This window comes from Crinia signifera, chromosome 3, assembly GCF_055691185.1.
Source record: "Crinia signifera chromosome 3, ASM5569118v1, whole genome shotgun sequence".
NCBI classification, from domain to species: Eukaryota; Metazoa; Chordata; class Amphibia; order Anura; family Myobatrachidae; genus Crinia; species Crinia signifera.
The window spans coordinates 314,719,062-314,735,743 of NC_139219.1; the positions used below are offsets into that span (position 1 = coordinate 314,719,062).

At 47.5% G+C, this 16,682-nt stretch overlaps 1 protein-coding gene across 2 annotated transcripts in view; it reads left to right on the forward strand.

Annotated features, from left to right (window-relative positions):
- Positions 1–15,228, forward strand: part of PLA2G7 (phospholipase A2 group VII) — a 40,103-nt gene extending 24,875 nt beyond the window's left edge. For both annotated transcript variants that reach the window (XM_083178669.1, XM_083178670.1), the window contains exons 4-11: positions 2,525–2,618; positions 3,937–4,005; positions 6,250–6,403; positions 8,381–8,494; positions 8,661–8,752; positions 11,074–11,244; positions 13,656–13,804; positions 14,025–15,228. In XM_083178669.1, the coding sequence (XP_083034795.1) occupies positions 2,525–2,618; positions 3,937–4,005; positions 6,250–6,403; positions 8,381–8,494; positions 8,661–8,752; positions 11,074–11,244; positions 13,656–13,804; positions 14,025–14,140 (959 nt within the window). In that variant the 3' untranslated portion in view covers positions 14,141–15,228. The remainder of the gene's footprint in view (positions 1–2,524; positions 2,619–3,936; positions 4,006–6,249; positions 6,404–8,380; positions 8,495–8,660; positions 8,753–11,073; positions 11,245–13,655; positions 13,805–14,024) is intronic.
- The last annotated feature ends 1,454 nt before the right edge of the window (positions 15,229–16,682 follow it).

A 16,682-nucleotide genomic window follows, 5' to 3' on the forward strand; every position in this document is an offset into this window, starting at 1 on the left:
GCCGTACTTCAAAATGTATACGGATAAAGTGGTCTTGAGGACAAACCCAATGTTCGTGCCTAAAGTAGCCTCGGAGTTCCATATCAATCAGGAGATCATATTGCCTACGTTCTGCACAAATCCGTCGAATAGTAAAGAAAGCAGGCTACACTGTCTCGACTTGGTCAGAGCCTTGTCCATTTACAAGCAAAGGACGGCCGAGTTTCGCAAAGCCGACAATTTATTTATATTATCAGAAGGAGAAAGAAAGGGGCAAAGAGCCTCTAAACAGACTTTATCAAGGTAGATTAAAAATTGTGTCCGACAAGCTTATGTCATAAGACAACAGGAGCCACCAGAAGGTTTTAAAGCGCACTCAACGCGGTCAATGGCGTCATCATGGGCAGAGAAGGAATCTACGTCACTGACAGAAATTTGCAAGGCCGCAGGATGGTCCTCACTGCACACGTTTACAAAGCATTACAGGGTAGACGTCTGGTCTTCTGCAGATGCTAAATTTGGGAGGAAGATCCTGAGCGCGGCAGTAAATTAAAAACGTGAAGAAACGTTCTATTTTCAGTTATACGTTATACGGCAGGTGGCCGGTTCCTAAGTTATACGTGAGTATACCCTCCCTATGAAATACAGTACTGCTTGGGCATGACCCATTCATGAGGGCTGCCATGGCGGAGTCAGAGGAAATACCGGGTTATTACCTGGTAACGGGTTTTCCTCTACTCCGCCATTGCAGCGGTATTTCCCACCCTTGAGTTAAAAGAAGGTGTGTATGTGGAATAATGATGTTCGTTTATTTTAAAGCTGAAGAATATAAGACACTGGTGGACGGAGGAGGAGCCTTCTTATAGGGGCCAGAGGTCTTTTTTTCCTTTCCAAAGCACTACCCAGCAGGGAGAAACCCATTCATGAGGGCTGCCATGGCGGAGTAGAGGAAAACCCGTTACCAGGTAATAACCCGGTATTTTTCAATGGGCTTTTCAGCCTCTTTTTGTGCGCGAAATTAGCCCTGCCCCACCGCTGCTGACAGTTTTCCCATTGTCAGTGCGAGGCACAGGTCCCTCTGCCTCCCGCAGAGCATCTCACCCCATACACTGTAAAAAAAAAAAATACCAATAAGATATTTATAACAGTGTATGTATATAAATATCATCTTTGTATTTTTATTTTTTTATTTGTGATTTATGACCGGTGAGGCACTGCCTCCCCTGACTGCACGTCCCTGCCGTCCTGTACTCCTGGGCTGCCACGCTGGACCCTCACCCACTGGCAGAAGCTGCACAGTGTCCCCCACCCTCCTCTTTAGTCCCCCGTATGCCCACACACCCCTATCACTACCCAGCTTCCTGCTCTCCTGAACTGTAACTTCCACCACTGGGTAATCGCTGACACTGTGTTGCCCTCATACCCCCTATCACGCCTCATAGCCCAGCCTCCTCTCATGCACCCTACTTCCCACCCAGTAGGAGGAGACACTGACTCATGCCCACTATCCTGTACTGCCACGCTGGACCCTCACACACTGGCAGAAGCTGCAGTGTCCCCCACCCTCCTCTTTAGTCCCCCTTATGCCCACACACCCCTATCACTACCCAGCCTCCTGTTTTCCTGTGTCGTGACCTCTGCCAGTGGGGAGCCGCTGACTCAAAAACACCCTACTATACTATTGCACACACACACACCTAAACAACATGCACACACAGCCCCCCCCCCACACCCACAAATGTCACTGTACCATCCACACTATCAATGTACATCTTACTCTGTAACTGCTTTTTAATTAAACAAAACAATACACACCCCCTTCCACATCATATTCTCTCTATTTAACACATTTCACCTATAACTCAAGTTGCAATACAGGCATCTGTCATACAATTCTAACCATATTTCTCACGGGAAAGGTCATCTGTCAGACCACACTTAGGTCGACATGGGTCAAAGGTCGACATGGGTCAAGGTCGACAGTTTTTCACTGTTTTTTTGAACCGACATGTGCCGACAGGCGGTATTTACACTAGGGCGTGGTGGGAGAATAAAATAGTGTGCCGAGCGTAGCGAGGCACCGTGCCCGAAGCATAGCGAGCGATGCGAGAGGCTGCGGTTCAACTCCAACTGTGTCCATGTCGCCTGTGTCGACATTCGGGTAAAAAAAACCTGTGAAAATCTCATGTCGACCTAATGACTGTCGACCTAAACCCATGTCGACCTTGGCCCATGTCCACCTTAAGTCATGTGGACCTTTAACCCTGTCGACCTTGGGGCCAGTCGACCTTCCGGGGTCAACCTAATGACTGTAGACCTAAGTCTGGTCTGACAGATGTACCGATTCCATTTCTCACAATACAAACGTTCACAAATTAAGGGGGCGCAGCCCCTTACGCCGGGGTGAAGAAATCACCTAGTATACTGATAAATGTCTACAGGTATAAGATGAACAGTGTCCTGGACAATTACAGTGGTTGTGTACTGGGAATGGTAAAGGACGATGTAACTACAGTCACTACAATCTGTTCTCTGTTCCTTACAGGCTCTGTAAAATGTCCTGCGAAGCTGAATGCGCCTTTCAAGCCAGGAGAGAGATACCCCCTGGTTATATTCTCCCATGGCCTTGGTGCCTTCAGGTAATAAATACTATAACAATATAAAGTACTGAACGTTGCTTTAGTATTAATCAATGAGGCTTAGTGGTAATGATTCTTATAATGAAAATAAGTGATGTTGCCCATAGCAACCAATCCAACAGGATCTGATTAGTTGCTATTGACAACATTGCCTCTTTGCATTTTTTTGAACTTTTGTAAGATTAGCCCTTTGGGCAAGATGTTCTAAGCCTTGAAAAGTGATAAAGTGGAGAGTTACAAAGTACCAGCCAATCCGCTCTTAATAGACATCTTACAGGCTGGGGTTGAAAATCGTCAGGAGCGGATTGGTTACTCATTCACTGAAGCACTCTCCATTTTATTACAATGCCATGGAAGCTCCTTGCAAGTCCTCTGAGGAGAGAAGAATTGGAGGTACTTATGTAATATCTGGGCTCCCGTTTTTCTTATGAGACAGCGTCCCCTTGCGGGGCTCGCTGCACTCGCCACGCTTCGGGCACGGTGGCTTGCTGCGCTCGCCACACTATATAAAATCAACTCCATGCATAGTTGGATAGTAGGGGTATGAAAAAATGGGGTGCATTTAACATGGGAGCCCAGATAATACATAAGTACCGAATTGGAAGAATCCTATTTATCCATAATGAAATACGTAAAGGAGTATTTAACATGCGGCCCTCCAACTGCTGTGGAACTACACATTCCAGCTTACCCTGCCACAGTTTTAGCGTGCCTTAATAGAAAAACCGTGGCAGTGCATGCTGGGATGTGTAGTTTTACAGCAGCTAAAGGGCTGCTTGGTGATTAACCCTGATGTAAAGGCAGTGGCGTAACTATAGCACCGCAGCCCCCGCGGTCACAGGGGGGGGGGGGGCGCTGTGCATATGGGGGCGCCGGGGGGGCTGCGGTGCTATAGTAATCCCCCCGCCCCCCATCCCCCGCATGCTTACCTGTCCGCGCGTCCTGGCTCCCCTCCTGGCTTCAATCAATGCTATGGAGACGGGCCACGATAAAATGGCCACCCCATAAAGCAGACTGTTCTCTGAAACTGTCTGCAGTATGGGGGCGGCCATTTTATCGTGGTCCGTCTCCATAGAATTTATTGAAGCCAGGAGGGGAGCCGGGACGCTCGGATAGGTAAGCATGCGGCAATGGGGGGAGGGGGCACGGTGGGCCGGACGGACGGATGGGCGCCCCAAACAAAGGTACGCCGCTGTGTAAAGGGTTCTCCCTTGTAGTTACCATCAATAAACACACTGTACCACTTCTCTGATATCACTGCTTCATACATCTACCTGAGAGTTTATGGTCTCTGACTTCCTGGTCTTCTTTCCTACAGGACCCTGTACTCTGCTATCTGCATTGGTCTGGCGTCTCAGGGGTTTGTAGTCGCTGCAGTGGAACACAGGTAGGTACAGTACTCATAGTATGCAGTCTAGCAATTAGTGATGTCATTAGAATCCTTTATTCATCATACCACAGTGATGTCACTAGTCCCTAGTGAATTTACAAACTGCATTTTTAATGTATGTCTTAGATAGTGTATGACCACATAGAATCACTTTATTGGCCATGTATACTCTCGTATACTAGGTATTATTTGTGGATACAGTGCAGCTTCAAGCATGGTACAAGAGAGATAACAGGACATACATACATTGCATCAGTTGCGCATACAAATGACAAGTCACATGTTAGGATTGGCACGGTCAGACGGAGCAGTCAGGTGGTTAGATTAGCAGTATCTTACAGTACATTGCTCAATGGCTGAATAGCTGTCGGGAAGAAGCTTTTTGTGGTTCTTGACGACTTGGCAGGGATGGACCTGAAGCCTCTACCTGATGGGAGAATATCAAACAAGTTATGGCCAGGGTGGAGTTTGTCCGCCACGATCTTCCCAGCTCGCTTCTTGACCCTACTTAAGTATTGATCTTAAGTATTGTTCCCTTACAGGAGGGAGGTCCGTCCCAATAATCCTCTCTGCTGTCCTCACCACTCTTTGCAGGCTTCGTTTGTCAGATTCATTGGCCCCTTCATACCAGATTGTGATAGAGGAGCATAGAACGGACTCCACGATAGCAGTGTAACAGAGCCGCAGCAGCTCCTGTGGAATGTGGATTATTTTCCGTTGCCTCAGGAGGAACAGCCGCTGTTGGGCCTTTTTGACAATGGAAGTTATGTTGGGCTCCCATCTGAGGTTGCGAGAGATTTTTGTCCCAAGGAATTTAAAGGTCTCTACCCATGACACCACTCTGTTGGACATTACCAGTGGGACCTTGACATTTGGTTTTCTCCTGAAGTCTACTACCATCTGGCCTGTTTTGATAGGGGTTAGGTCCAGGTTGTTTCTGCCGCACCACTGTATCCAGCATATCCATTGCACTGTCATAGGCGCCGTCTCTGCTGACCATTTTCTCCCTATTGCCGCACCACTGTGAAAGTCTGTCCACTTCCCGTCTGTATGCAGACTCGTCTACCGCCTTAATTAGGCCGATGGTGGTGGTGTCATCAGCAAATTCTATGTTTTTTACTGACTGGTCACTCGAGATGCAGTCATTAGTGTAGAGGGAGAAGAGCAGGGGGGAAAGGACACAGAGGGGGAGATTCTCTTACATTCGTGACGAATGTATCTTTTTACCGCTACTTTAACGGCACATTTGCGCGCCGTTAATGACTACCTCTTCTCCATATGCTCTGTCAATTAGGCTACCGCATTGTGTTTGCGGTATCTCACCCCTCCGCGATCCCCAGGTTGTGTCCAGTGCGCATGCGCCCGCTGTTTAATTTTCATGTCATGCGCACTGCTTGTCCGGAAGCCAGTGGGGATCTCCTGTCCGGCAGTCCGGCAGGCTCTGGCGCGCGGTGCACGGGGGTATGATATATATGATTTGACACCTCAGCGCATTATAAAAAAACCTATTAATGATTATTTAAATATGGCTATTCCCTGTGCTCTAACGTCCGCTCTGTAGTAAAGCAGGCGGTACAACTTCGCCACCTCAAGCTTGCGAAGTTGAACAGACTACTTTACTTCGACGCGGGTGTTAGAGCATACGGAATAGGAGGGAAGGCAATGCAGTCCAATGGGGAGCCGGCACCGTGACGAAACAGGAAGGAATGCGGAAGTGCGGTGATCGGGCGTCGGGAAAAAAAGAATGCAGCATATGCGAAGGAGATAACGGCATAGAAAAGGACCCCGGACCGCGGCGGCAAGCAATAGAGAATCTCCCCCAGAATCCCACATGATTATAAATCATTATGTAATGTCAGTATAACCAGTGTTTGGATGCCAAGGCTTATAATTCGTGCTGGGCATGATTTTTCTGTGATCGCATTGTTAGGCACATAAGTGCTGCTTACCTACATTCTCGTTGCTAGGGATTACATTCTTGTTGCCATAGGGTGATCACATGCTTTACATGCATAGTTGAGCAGGAATACATCATGATACTAATAGATGAGGTCATCAGCTCTACATTGTGACATAATTTCCCGCTTTAGATTCTAGTTCTATGCTGATTATATGTAGCGTTAGTTTCTCTCCTGGAAGGTGACTTAGTCAGTACAATAACTGGGCAATTCTGGGCTTGGACATGTTACCATAGGAAGTGTCTGATGCTGTAACAACTAATCCTATATAATTCTGTGACAGGGATGAATCTGCATCTGCGACCTTCTATTTCCGGGAGAGATCCCCCAGCGACCCCTGTGTGCAGGAGGAGGGGTGTGACACTCTGGAGGAAGTGTGGATGTACAATAAGCCTCCAAAACCAGGGACTGATGAATACCCCCTCCGATTTGAGCAGGTACGAGTAAGACCAGGTTGCCATGGTTACACGGATTATCAGGTGTTTTAAATCCTCATAAAATAACCAAATAAAAGAGATCCATTCCCGTGATGAGTTCCTCACCTGTATGAATCTGTCTTGCCTGTTATATGATTGGGATTTGCATGCCCTGCTGATGGTCACCCAGCTGAGTGGCTCTCAGGCCCGTTAGCAAGTCCGTAGGCTGAGGAATCGCACCTGCAGAACTGCACTAGAAGTCGTCAGTTGTTATATTGTGAATGTCACACCTCGCGTGGGAAAATGGAACATGAAGAGGTTTAAATGACACCTGTCATGTGATGGCGTCAGAGTTCCTCAGCGGTGCGGTATGCCGGTCGAATGCTGACTTTCTTTTAAAGCGGCAATCCTTTTCAAGCAAGGCTTTGTAAACGATTGACGCTGGGCTCAGCACAATCTTATATCCCCACTCTGTGCTCACTGGGATGGTATGAAAAACACTTTTTAAAAAATAAATAAATGAAAAACTCATGTCAACCTTGTTTGCGTCGACACTTATTTACTTTTGACCTAGTCCCTGTCGACCATTAATTGTCGACCTAGTGACTGTTGATCCTAGGCATTGTCTATCCACTGACTTCATACCGTTCTTTTCTAGTTACCGTTTGTGATAGATGATAAACTTTCTGTGTGGGTTTTTTTTCCTGCAGGGTTTTTTTTTTTTTCTTGGTCAATGTAATTCCTAGCACAGGGGTAGGCAAGTCATTTTTAACAGTCTGAATATTTCTATTTATTTTGATCGAGGTCCACAAAACACAAAATCAAATATCTGTTATTTTATTTATTTATATATGTATATCACAAAGATGAGGACACTCACCGGTCTTTCTTCAATAAAGGAATTTTAATCCATATCACCACATCCAATAAAGTGCAAAGTGCATGACAGTGGGCCTAGGGCCAACGTTTCGGTCTGCCAAAAGTTGCACTTTAGGAGGAGATAGTGGGGGCCTTGAAAAAGGTCTGTTGGCAGACCGAAACGTTGGCCCTAGGCCCACTGTCATGCACTTTGCACTTTATTGGATGTGGTGATTATGGATTAAAATTCCTTTATTGAAGAAAGACCGGTGAGTGTCCTCATCTTTGTGGCTATATTGGTGAACTGGACTTGTATGGAACCCGTGAGCTGACACCCCGGCAGTTGCCACCTATTGGAGGAGAGTGTGATCCTTACCCCTGGATATATCTACAGTATCTATCTATCGATCTATCTATCTCTATCTCTGTAAATAAAGATGACAGCACTCATGGAATTGAGGTGAAAAAAATCTTTGTTTGAAGAGTTGATCACAAAAACATAGTTCCAACGTTTCGAGGCTGGACAACTCTTTATCAAGGTGTGATACAATATTAAATGAAATGTGCATACCTTTAAATAGGGGGTGAAAGGGGGAGTGAGGACACCAGACCGGAAAGAATACTTCGTACTGCCCGCCAGCTGCATCACGTGTTCTCCAGCGCTGTTTGCTTCTGGGAGCAGAAGGGCGGCACTGGCAGACGTCCTAAGCGTGACTGTTGACTGGATAAGCCGCAGTGACGCCCACTGACCCGTGGTTGTCATGGCGATCCCTGGAAGCTTTCCCTCTGGTTTGGTATACCTGGCTACCCGGCACTTGGATACCGCTGCTGCCGCCCGGCTCACTCCAGTCCTGACACTGCTAAAGGACTCCCTCGGAGATGCTGTGAATAAAAGTTCAATATAAATGTGCAGTGGACTATGGCATAGTCCACTGCTAGTTTCAGGAGGCGTTCCGCATCTCTGTCCTTTGCGGTCCGGAGATGGTCCCCCATCCGCCAGTTGCCAACTACTGTTCTAGCAGATATCCTGTGGCATCAGTCATGATGTACAAAGACACAGAACTTCCTTTTGCTATTGTCCATACATCTGGTACCATTTACTCTGCGTTTCTCACTGACCCAGGTTTCTTGTGTGCACAGGTCCAGAAGAGAGCGGATGAATGTTTGCGAGCCCTAGACCTCATAATGGACATCAATGCTGGGAAACCCGTCACCAACGTCTTACCATCCAACTTTGATTGGCGGCGGTTGAAGGTGAGTGCAGAGCAAGAACAGGGCTAAGGGAACGCGTTACAGTCAGCGCCATGCAGCGGAGACACACTATGTGGGCTGTATTGTGTGCCTCTAATGCAAAATACAGATTTTGTATCATTTTTACACCACCGTAGTTGTAGTCACCAAATCTTTGTTCTGTATTAAGGACTCCATTGACCTCCAGAGAGTGGCGGCTGTTGGACATTCCTTTGGCGGTGCGACGGCAATCAAAGCTCTGGGCAGAGATTCGCGGTTTAGGTAAGATAATGTTGGTGAATCAGAACGGATGTAATCAGCCAGAAGATAATGAACTCTGGGGCAGATGTACTAAGCCTGGTGAAGTGGTAAAGGGGAAGGTGATAACCCAGCAGCCAATCAACTCCCAAATGTCAAGTTAGACTCCATTTGAAAAATGACAATTAGAAGCTGGTGCGTTATCACCGTCCACTGTATCCCTTCATCAGGCTTAGTACATCTGCCCCACTGCCCACTGCTTAACCTTACCCCCTGCCCGCAACCTACTGTCTACCTGCAGCAGCAGCCTAACCCTCTCCCCACTCCTTAACTTTACCCCCTACCTGCAACCTACTGTCTACCTGCAGCAGCAGCCTAACCCTCTCCCCACTGCTTAACCTTACCCCCTACCTGCAACCTACTGTCTCCCTGCAGCCGCAGCCTAACCCTCTCCCCACTGCTTAACCTTACCCCCTACCCGCAACCTACTGTCTACCTGCAGCAGCAGCCTAACCCTCTCCCCACTGCTTAACCTTACCCCCTGCCCGCAGCCTACTGTCTACCTGCAGCAGCAGCCTAACCCTCTCCCCACTGCTTAACCTTACCCCCTGCCTGCAGCCTACTGTCTACCTGCAGCCGCAGCCTAACCCTCTCCCCACTGCTTAACCTTACCCCCTGCCTGCAATCTACTGTCTACCTGCAGCAGCAGCCTAACCCTCTCCCCACTGCTTAACCTTACCCCCTACCTGCAACCTACTGTCTCCCTGCAGCCGCAGCCTAACCCTCTCCCCACTGCTTAACCTTACCCCCTGCCCGCAGCCTACTGTCTACCTGCAGCAGCAGCCTAACCCTCTCCCCACTGCTTAACCTTACCCCCTGCCCGCAGCCTACTGTCTACCTGCAGCCGCAGCCTAACCCTCTCCCCACTGCTTAACCTTACCCCCTGCCCGCAGCCTACTGTCTACCTGCAGCAGCAGCCTAACCCTCTCCCCACTGCTTAACCTTACCCCCTGCCCGCAACCTAACACTTACCCATTTCCCACAACCTATGCTCTATCTGCAGCCTAACCCTTAAGCCCCGTACACACGGGGGAGATATATTGCTAGCAATATATCTCCTTTTCATCAGCGACCAGAGATGGTCGCTGATGAAAGGGAACCTCTGCCAGCGGTGCCACAGAGGTAATCAGCTGGTAGCAGGAGCAAGCTCCTTCAACCAGCGATTAGAACGGGGCTGAAAATGGGAGCGCGCACCCGGCGATTTATCACCGGGGCACACTCCCATCACTGGCAATATGGTCGCCTGCGACCATATTTCCAGCGATTTCAGCCCCTATCACCCCCGTGTGTACACAGCATTACTCCTTCCCCGAAACCTTCGGTCTATCTGCAGCCTAACCCTCTCCCTGCATCCCCAGCCTTACCCTCTGCCTGCAACCTACCCACTCCCCACAGCTTAACCCTTACCCTTTCCCCGCAACCTACCGTCTCCCTGCAGCTTAACCCTTAACGTTTCCACGCAACATACCGTCTCCCTACAGCCACAGCCTAACCTTCTCCCCGCAACCTACTATCTACCTACAGCCTAACCTTCACCCCACAGCTTAACCGTAACCCTTTCCGAGCAGTCTAAAGGTTCCTATACACTAATGGAATTTCTCAGAGAGGAGAGGTCACATACAGATGGGGCCATATCATTAAAGCTGGCCGACGGCAGGTTGGGGACACGCAGGCATCTCACATGCTCGTGCGTCCCATTCTGGCGGACAATGGTAGGCGCGATGGAAGCCGCTCTGAGAGTGGCTCCATCTATACGATCCTCTTGAAGTACCCGGCAGCTTCCCAGGCAGCAGGATTGCATACGATATATCGCATGAGATCACAGCAAGGCCTGCGGAATCCAACAAATCCTTAGTGCAGCCCTTGCGATCTCCGGCTCCAACGTGTATGGGACCTTGCATCGATTGGAATGGGAGATTAAACCCCTATATACAATTTGACACTTGTCATCAGATTTCTCATCCCAGTCAATCTGGTGAAAAGGACACAAATCATATAATTGTATGTTATCACCATGGTGACTGCATCCCATTATCTCCTGTTATCGGTTCCATTGGTCCTATTCCAAGCAGGACCAATCATCCGCAACAGATGATAAATTGGGCTTGTTAAGCATTTTTCTATTGGTGTTTTAATGACAAACTGCTCCTTAGTAAATACTAGGCTACAAGTCCACAAAAATCCAGCACTTACAGAGAAGGCGCTGGGCCAGAAGTGTGATTAATGCAATAAACCGTTCTACAACCCTGAGCATGACATTAATAGACTGCTCTGTGGTGTTCTAGGTGCGCTGTGGCTCTAGATTCCTGGATGTTCTCTCTGAGAGACGAGAAGTTCTCCGCCATACACCAGCCGGTCTTGTTTGTCAACTCAGAAAAGTTCCAGTGGGTGGAGAATATCCTGCTCATGAAAAGAATGGATTCCACCAGCGTGGAGAGAAAGATGATCACTATCAAGTAAGTGTAAAAGACTATGTGAGTGCGGACCAGGGAGACTGACTCTTTATGTAGGTTTGTGGGATGTAGGGATGGAGCCGGCTGTCACAGAGGTCTGATCTGGAGCAGTGATTTCAGAGATGGGATAATCGATGATGTCACTCGGAAATTAATCAGGTTCTGGATGAGGACATGGCCCCAAGACTGGTCATTATTATTATTTTATTTTTTTATTTAATTTGTGCTGCTGTGAACGCACCTCCTTCCACTAGATAACTCCCATCATGTCACATGCAGCCCTGTCCTGACTGATCCATCACTCATCTCCTGATATACTCTGTGCTGCTGGGGACTCTACTCCTTATAGTACAGGGGTCCTCAAACTATTTTGCTCTGGGACCCCATCATACTATAATAATAATTACGGGACCCCAGCAAATTATTGCAGAAGGTCATCACATCACACATGTAGTCAGCAGACAGCACATACATGGCAGCATTGTGGAGGCACAGAGTGATGGGAGGAGTCTAATATACCATAACCCATCACATCACATGTGTAGTCAGCAGACAGCACATACATGGCAGCATTGTGGAGGCACAGAGTGATGGGAGCATTGTGGAGGCACAGAGTGATGGGAGGAGTCTGATATACCATAACCCATCACATCACACGTGAAGTCAGCAGACAGCACATACATGGCAGCATTGTGGAGGCACAGAGTGATGGGAGGAGTCTGATATACCATGACCCATCACATCACATGTGTAGTCAGCAGACAGCACATACATGGCAGCATTGTGGAGGCACAGAGTGATGGGAGGAGTCTAATATACCATAACCCATCACATCACATGTGTAGTCAGCAGACAGCACATACATGGCAGCATTGTGGAGGCAGAAAATGATGGGAGGAGTCTAATATACCATAACCCATCACATCACACGTGTAGTCAGCAGACAGCACATACATGGCAGCATTGTGGAGGGACAACATGATGTGAGGAGTCTAATATACCATAACCCATCACATCACATGTGTAGTCAGCAGACAGCACATACATGGCAGCATTGTGGAGGGACAACATGATGTGAGGAGTCTAATATACCATAACCCATCACATCACATGTGTAGTAGTCAGCAGACAGCACGTACATGGCAGCATTGTGGAGGCACAGAGTGATGGGAGGAGTCTAATATACCATAACCCATCACATCACATGTGTAGTCAGCAGACAGCACATACATGGCAGCATTGTGGAGGGACAACATGATGTGAGGAGTCTAATATACCATAACCCATCACATCACATGTGTAGTAGTCAGCAGACAGCACGTACATGGCAGCATTGTGGAGGCACAGAGTGATGGGAGGAGTCTAATATACCATAACCCATCACATCACATGTGTAGGCAGCAGACAGCACATACATGGCAGCATTGTGGGGGCACAGAGTGATGGGAGGAGTCTGATATACCATAACCCATCACATCACACGTGTAGTCAGCAGACCGCACATACATGGCAGCATTGTGGGGGCACAGAGTGATGGGAGGAGTCTGATATACCATAACCCATCACATGTGTAGTCAGCAGACAGCACATACATGGCAGCATTGTGGAGGCACTACATGATAGGAGGAGTCTAAAATAACAGACAATTCAACAGACCTTTCAGACTCCTTGAATCACTGACTGAGATTAGAAAAGTCATCAGCCTGATGGTCAGCAACATGGAGTCGCGACCCCATGCTGAGAAGGTCAGGACCCACAGTTTGAGAACCACTGTTCTAGTATATAACTCGGTCAGTGGCTTCCTGCTGCCTCCATTCTTCTCCTCATAGCGTGTCACATGCAGCCCTGTCTTCCCTTACATATCACTCATCTCCTGATATACTCTGTGCTGCTGGGTGACTACTGCTGCGAAATAACTGTCACTCCATGCCTCCCTTATATCACGTCACTGAACTTTTGTACTGACACATCACTCGTCTCCTTATATACTCTGTGCTGCTGGAGGACCCTGCTACTTCCACTTCCCAGTCTGTGGCTTCCTGATGCCTCCATTCTTCTCCTATGGCGGCTGATTCACGCAAGCCAAATATCCACAACTTTTATTCCAGCTACATTCGAAGAGAGGAGGCAGCTGTGTGATTCCCCTGACCCACAGAACAGAGAGAACCCCTGTACAATACAGTGCATCTTATACTCATAATCCAGACCACATGGAAGTCTCAATTCACACACATCTCCCATTGAGTAATGAGCGTTCCCTTTGACTGCAGAATGAGGGATCTACGAGCAATCACACTCATGTCCTACCAGAAGCAATCTTCATACATATTACACTATCAGCCTGTAATGCATATATTGGGGTTATAGAGGGGAGACTTCTAATGGTTTCATGTCACTCCCTGTTCTCTCCATAGGGGCAGCGTGCATCAAAGCTTCCCAGACTTCACCTTCCTCACCGGATACTTGATAGGGAAGATATTCAAGTTAAAAGGAGAAATTGACCCGTATGTTGCGATGGACATAATTATTAATGTAACATTGGCCTTCTTGCAACGACATCTAGGTGAGTAGCTGCAGGCAGTGGAGGAAGATTACTAAGGTTTGCTATTGTGTGGGCCGCACATGTGGTATACGGTCCCGGATATACAGATGTAGCCACACTCATTGTTGTGGAGACCTGGAAAATGTGAACTGTTGGGGGTAATTGATGGCCGAGGTTGGGAATCACTGGTGCAAAGTGTGGAATCGGATTTCCAAAGTTCTTGTTCCGTTTCCTTCCCTAGGTCTGCAGAAGGATTTCCAGAAGTGGGATCCTCTTATCGAGGGTGAAGGAGAATTCGTCATTCCCGGAACCAACCTTGAGCTACCTCCAACCCAGACTGAATCCTCCAAATTATAGGAGTCAATGAACAGTATTGTGACTCTCTGCCGGGCCGAGCACCTATGGCTTCCCGGCACGGACTGGCAGCAGCCTTTACCTCTTACACCGGACTTATTAATTGTGACAAGTGGAAATTTGCTAAGTGGACTTATTTTTACAAGTTTTAACTTTTGTTCATCAGGGACTGTCATTGGCTGTGGTGTCAGATTATTTTACCATTGGGTCTTTGTAGATGGGTATATAATCCCGCCCCAGTGCCTATAATCTGCTGGAACCCAGCGCTGCCTTATGGACACCCAGTGATGTTGTGACATGTTGACTCACGCTGTTGGTGTGAACTCCATGATGTTTTTATATTTCCTTACGGTGCTTTACTTGGAGGGACACGCATGTCCCATAAACTACAGATGCTAACTTTACACACTGCCTAATAGGTGGTTGTAGGACACACTACACTACCAAAAGTACTCGTGCTTGAAAGGCGATGACCGGCTGCCTGTTCCTCAGGGTCTATTAAGTGGATTTGTAGTGGAAATGTTTTACAGGTGGAACGTGATCATCACTAAGTCATAACCCAACTGCCGTTACTCATATCAACGCTGTACTGCTGTTTCTAGAAGCTTTGACAACCTATGACTCTCCAAATGCTAGTGAGGCATGCTTGCACTTGTAGTACTACAGCGCAATAGTACAGTACTAAGCACAGATTGTCAGTCTCTGCAGTAGAGATGATGGAAACAGTCCATTAAGGATGGGCATGAAGCCACCATAGTATGATTGTACGTGCGAGCATAGGATTTTAAATGGGCTTCAGACTTGCTTGTCCACCAAATGTGAATGTGCTGTGTATGGAACGGGATGGTATTGGGATCCCGGCACTCAGAAGCCAGACAGCGGCAATCTGATGATCAGGGTCCCAACACCTTTCCGGTATCTTAACCCTCAAACTACCCTACCATACCGGTAGCATAACCTCTACATACCAGCATTTCTGTTTTGGGGTAACTGCACAGTTTATTTTTAAATTATTATACATTTTTATAACTAGTTCTAGAATCAGATCAGTGAAATGCTTTCCGAAATGAATAAAACAAATAAAAGACTTATTCACCGTGTCGAAGTTAATGTAAGCCTAGATGAGTATTGTTACATAGTTTCTTAAGGTGCGTACACACGGGGGAGATATATTGCTCAGTGTCTCCTTTCATCAGCGGCCAGAGATGGTCACTGATGAAAAGGAACCTCTGCCGGGGGAGCCGCAGAGGGAATCAGCTGGTCGCAGGAGCAAGCTCCTGCGACTAGCGATTTAGAACGGTGCTGAAAATGGGAGCGCGCAACCAGTGATTTAACTCTTAGTGGTCAACCTAATGTATGTCGACCTTTATACTGTTGACATAGGCCCTTGTTTAGATCTGATCGCAGTACAAATTTGTTCTCAAAATGGGCAAAACCATGTGCACTGCAGGTGGGGCAGATGTAACATGTGCAGAGAGAGTTAGATTTGGGTGAGTTATTTTGTTTCCGTGCAGGGTAAATACTGACTGCTTTATTTTTCCACTGCAATTTAGATTTCAGTTTCAACACACCCCACCCAAATCTAACTCTCTGCACATGTTACATCTGCCCCACCTGCAGTGCACATGGTTTTGCCCATTTTGAGAACAAATTTGTACTGCGATCAGATCTAAACAAGGGCCTAAGTCGCCAGTATAAAGGTCGACATACATTAGGTTGACACGTAAAATAGGTTGACAGGGTCGGAAGGTCGACCAAGCATTAGGCCGACATACGGTTTTTGTGCTGAAGGTTGACATATGTCGACATGGACACGGTGTCAGTTTTTTTTTGGGGGGGTGCATGAAAAACTCAAGTCAACCTTTTCACTGTTGACCTTCCCTTTTGTCTACCTAAGCCCTGTCAACCTTTAGTGGTCATGTCGACCTTAATTCTTTCAACCTAGAAACCGTATAACCACACTAAGCAAAATATTGTTCAACACGGATCAGAGTGATACATCGTACGCATCTTATAATGTGTACGGCCGATGGTGTAAGCTATATGCATGCTGTAATGATACATGGTATCCTGAATTGTACCTGTTGCTGGTGCACACATCATCCCTACTCTCCTGGCCACCAGCACAAGCCACGTTTCCAGAACAGACGCTGGTTCTGTAGTCGCAGCCTTATAGGTTCACAAAGATCCATTTTGCAGATTTATCACTAATAGAACCTCCAGTTACTTGGGGTTACACACTGCAATGAATACGTGGTGGCTTTGTGTCTTGCATTAATGTAAGTGTAGGTACTACAATTGCCTTTTCCATACCTGTTTCTACAAACCAATCAATAAAACTTTTAATGCACTTTACAACCTCCCGGAAGTAACCATCCCATCACTGGAACAGTAGGGGTAATGCTCTTGGCATCGAGGGCCCTATTCAGACCTGCTTACTGGGCTGTGACTGTTTGAAGCCCGACGAACAGGTAAACGCCGCCTCGCACACGAGAAACATTTGGAATTAGTCCTCATCAAATGGGTTTCCCCTCTGTTTGCAGCG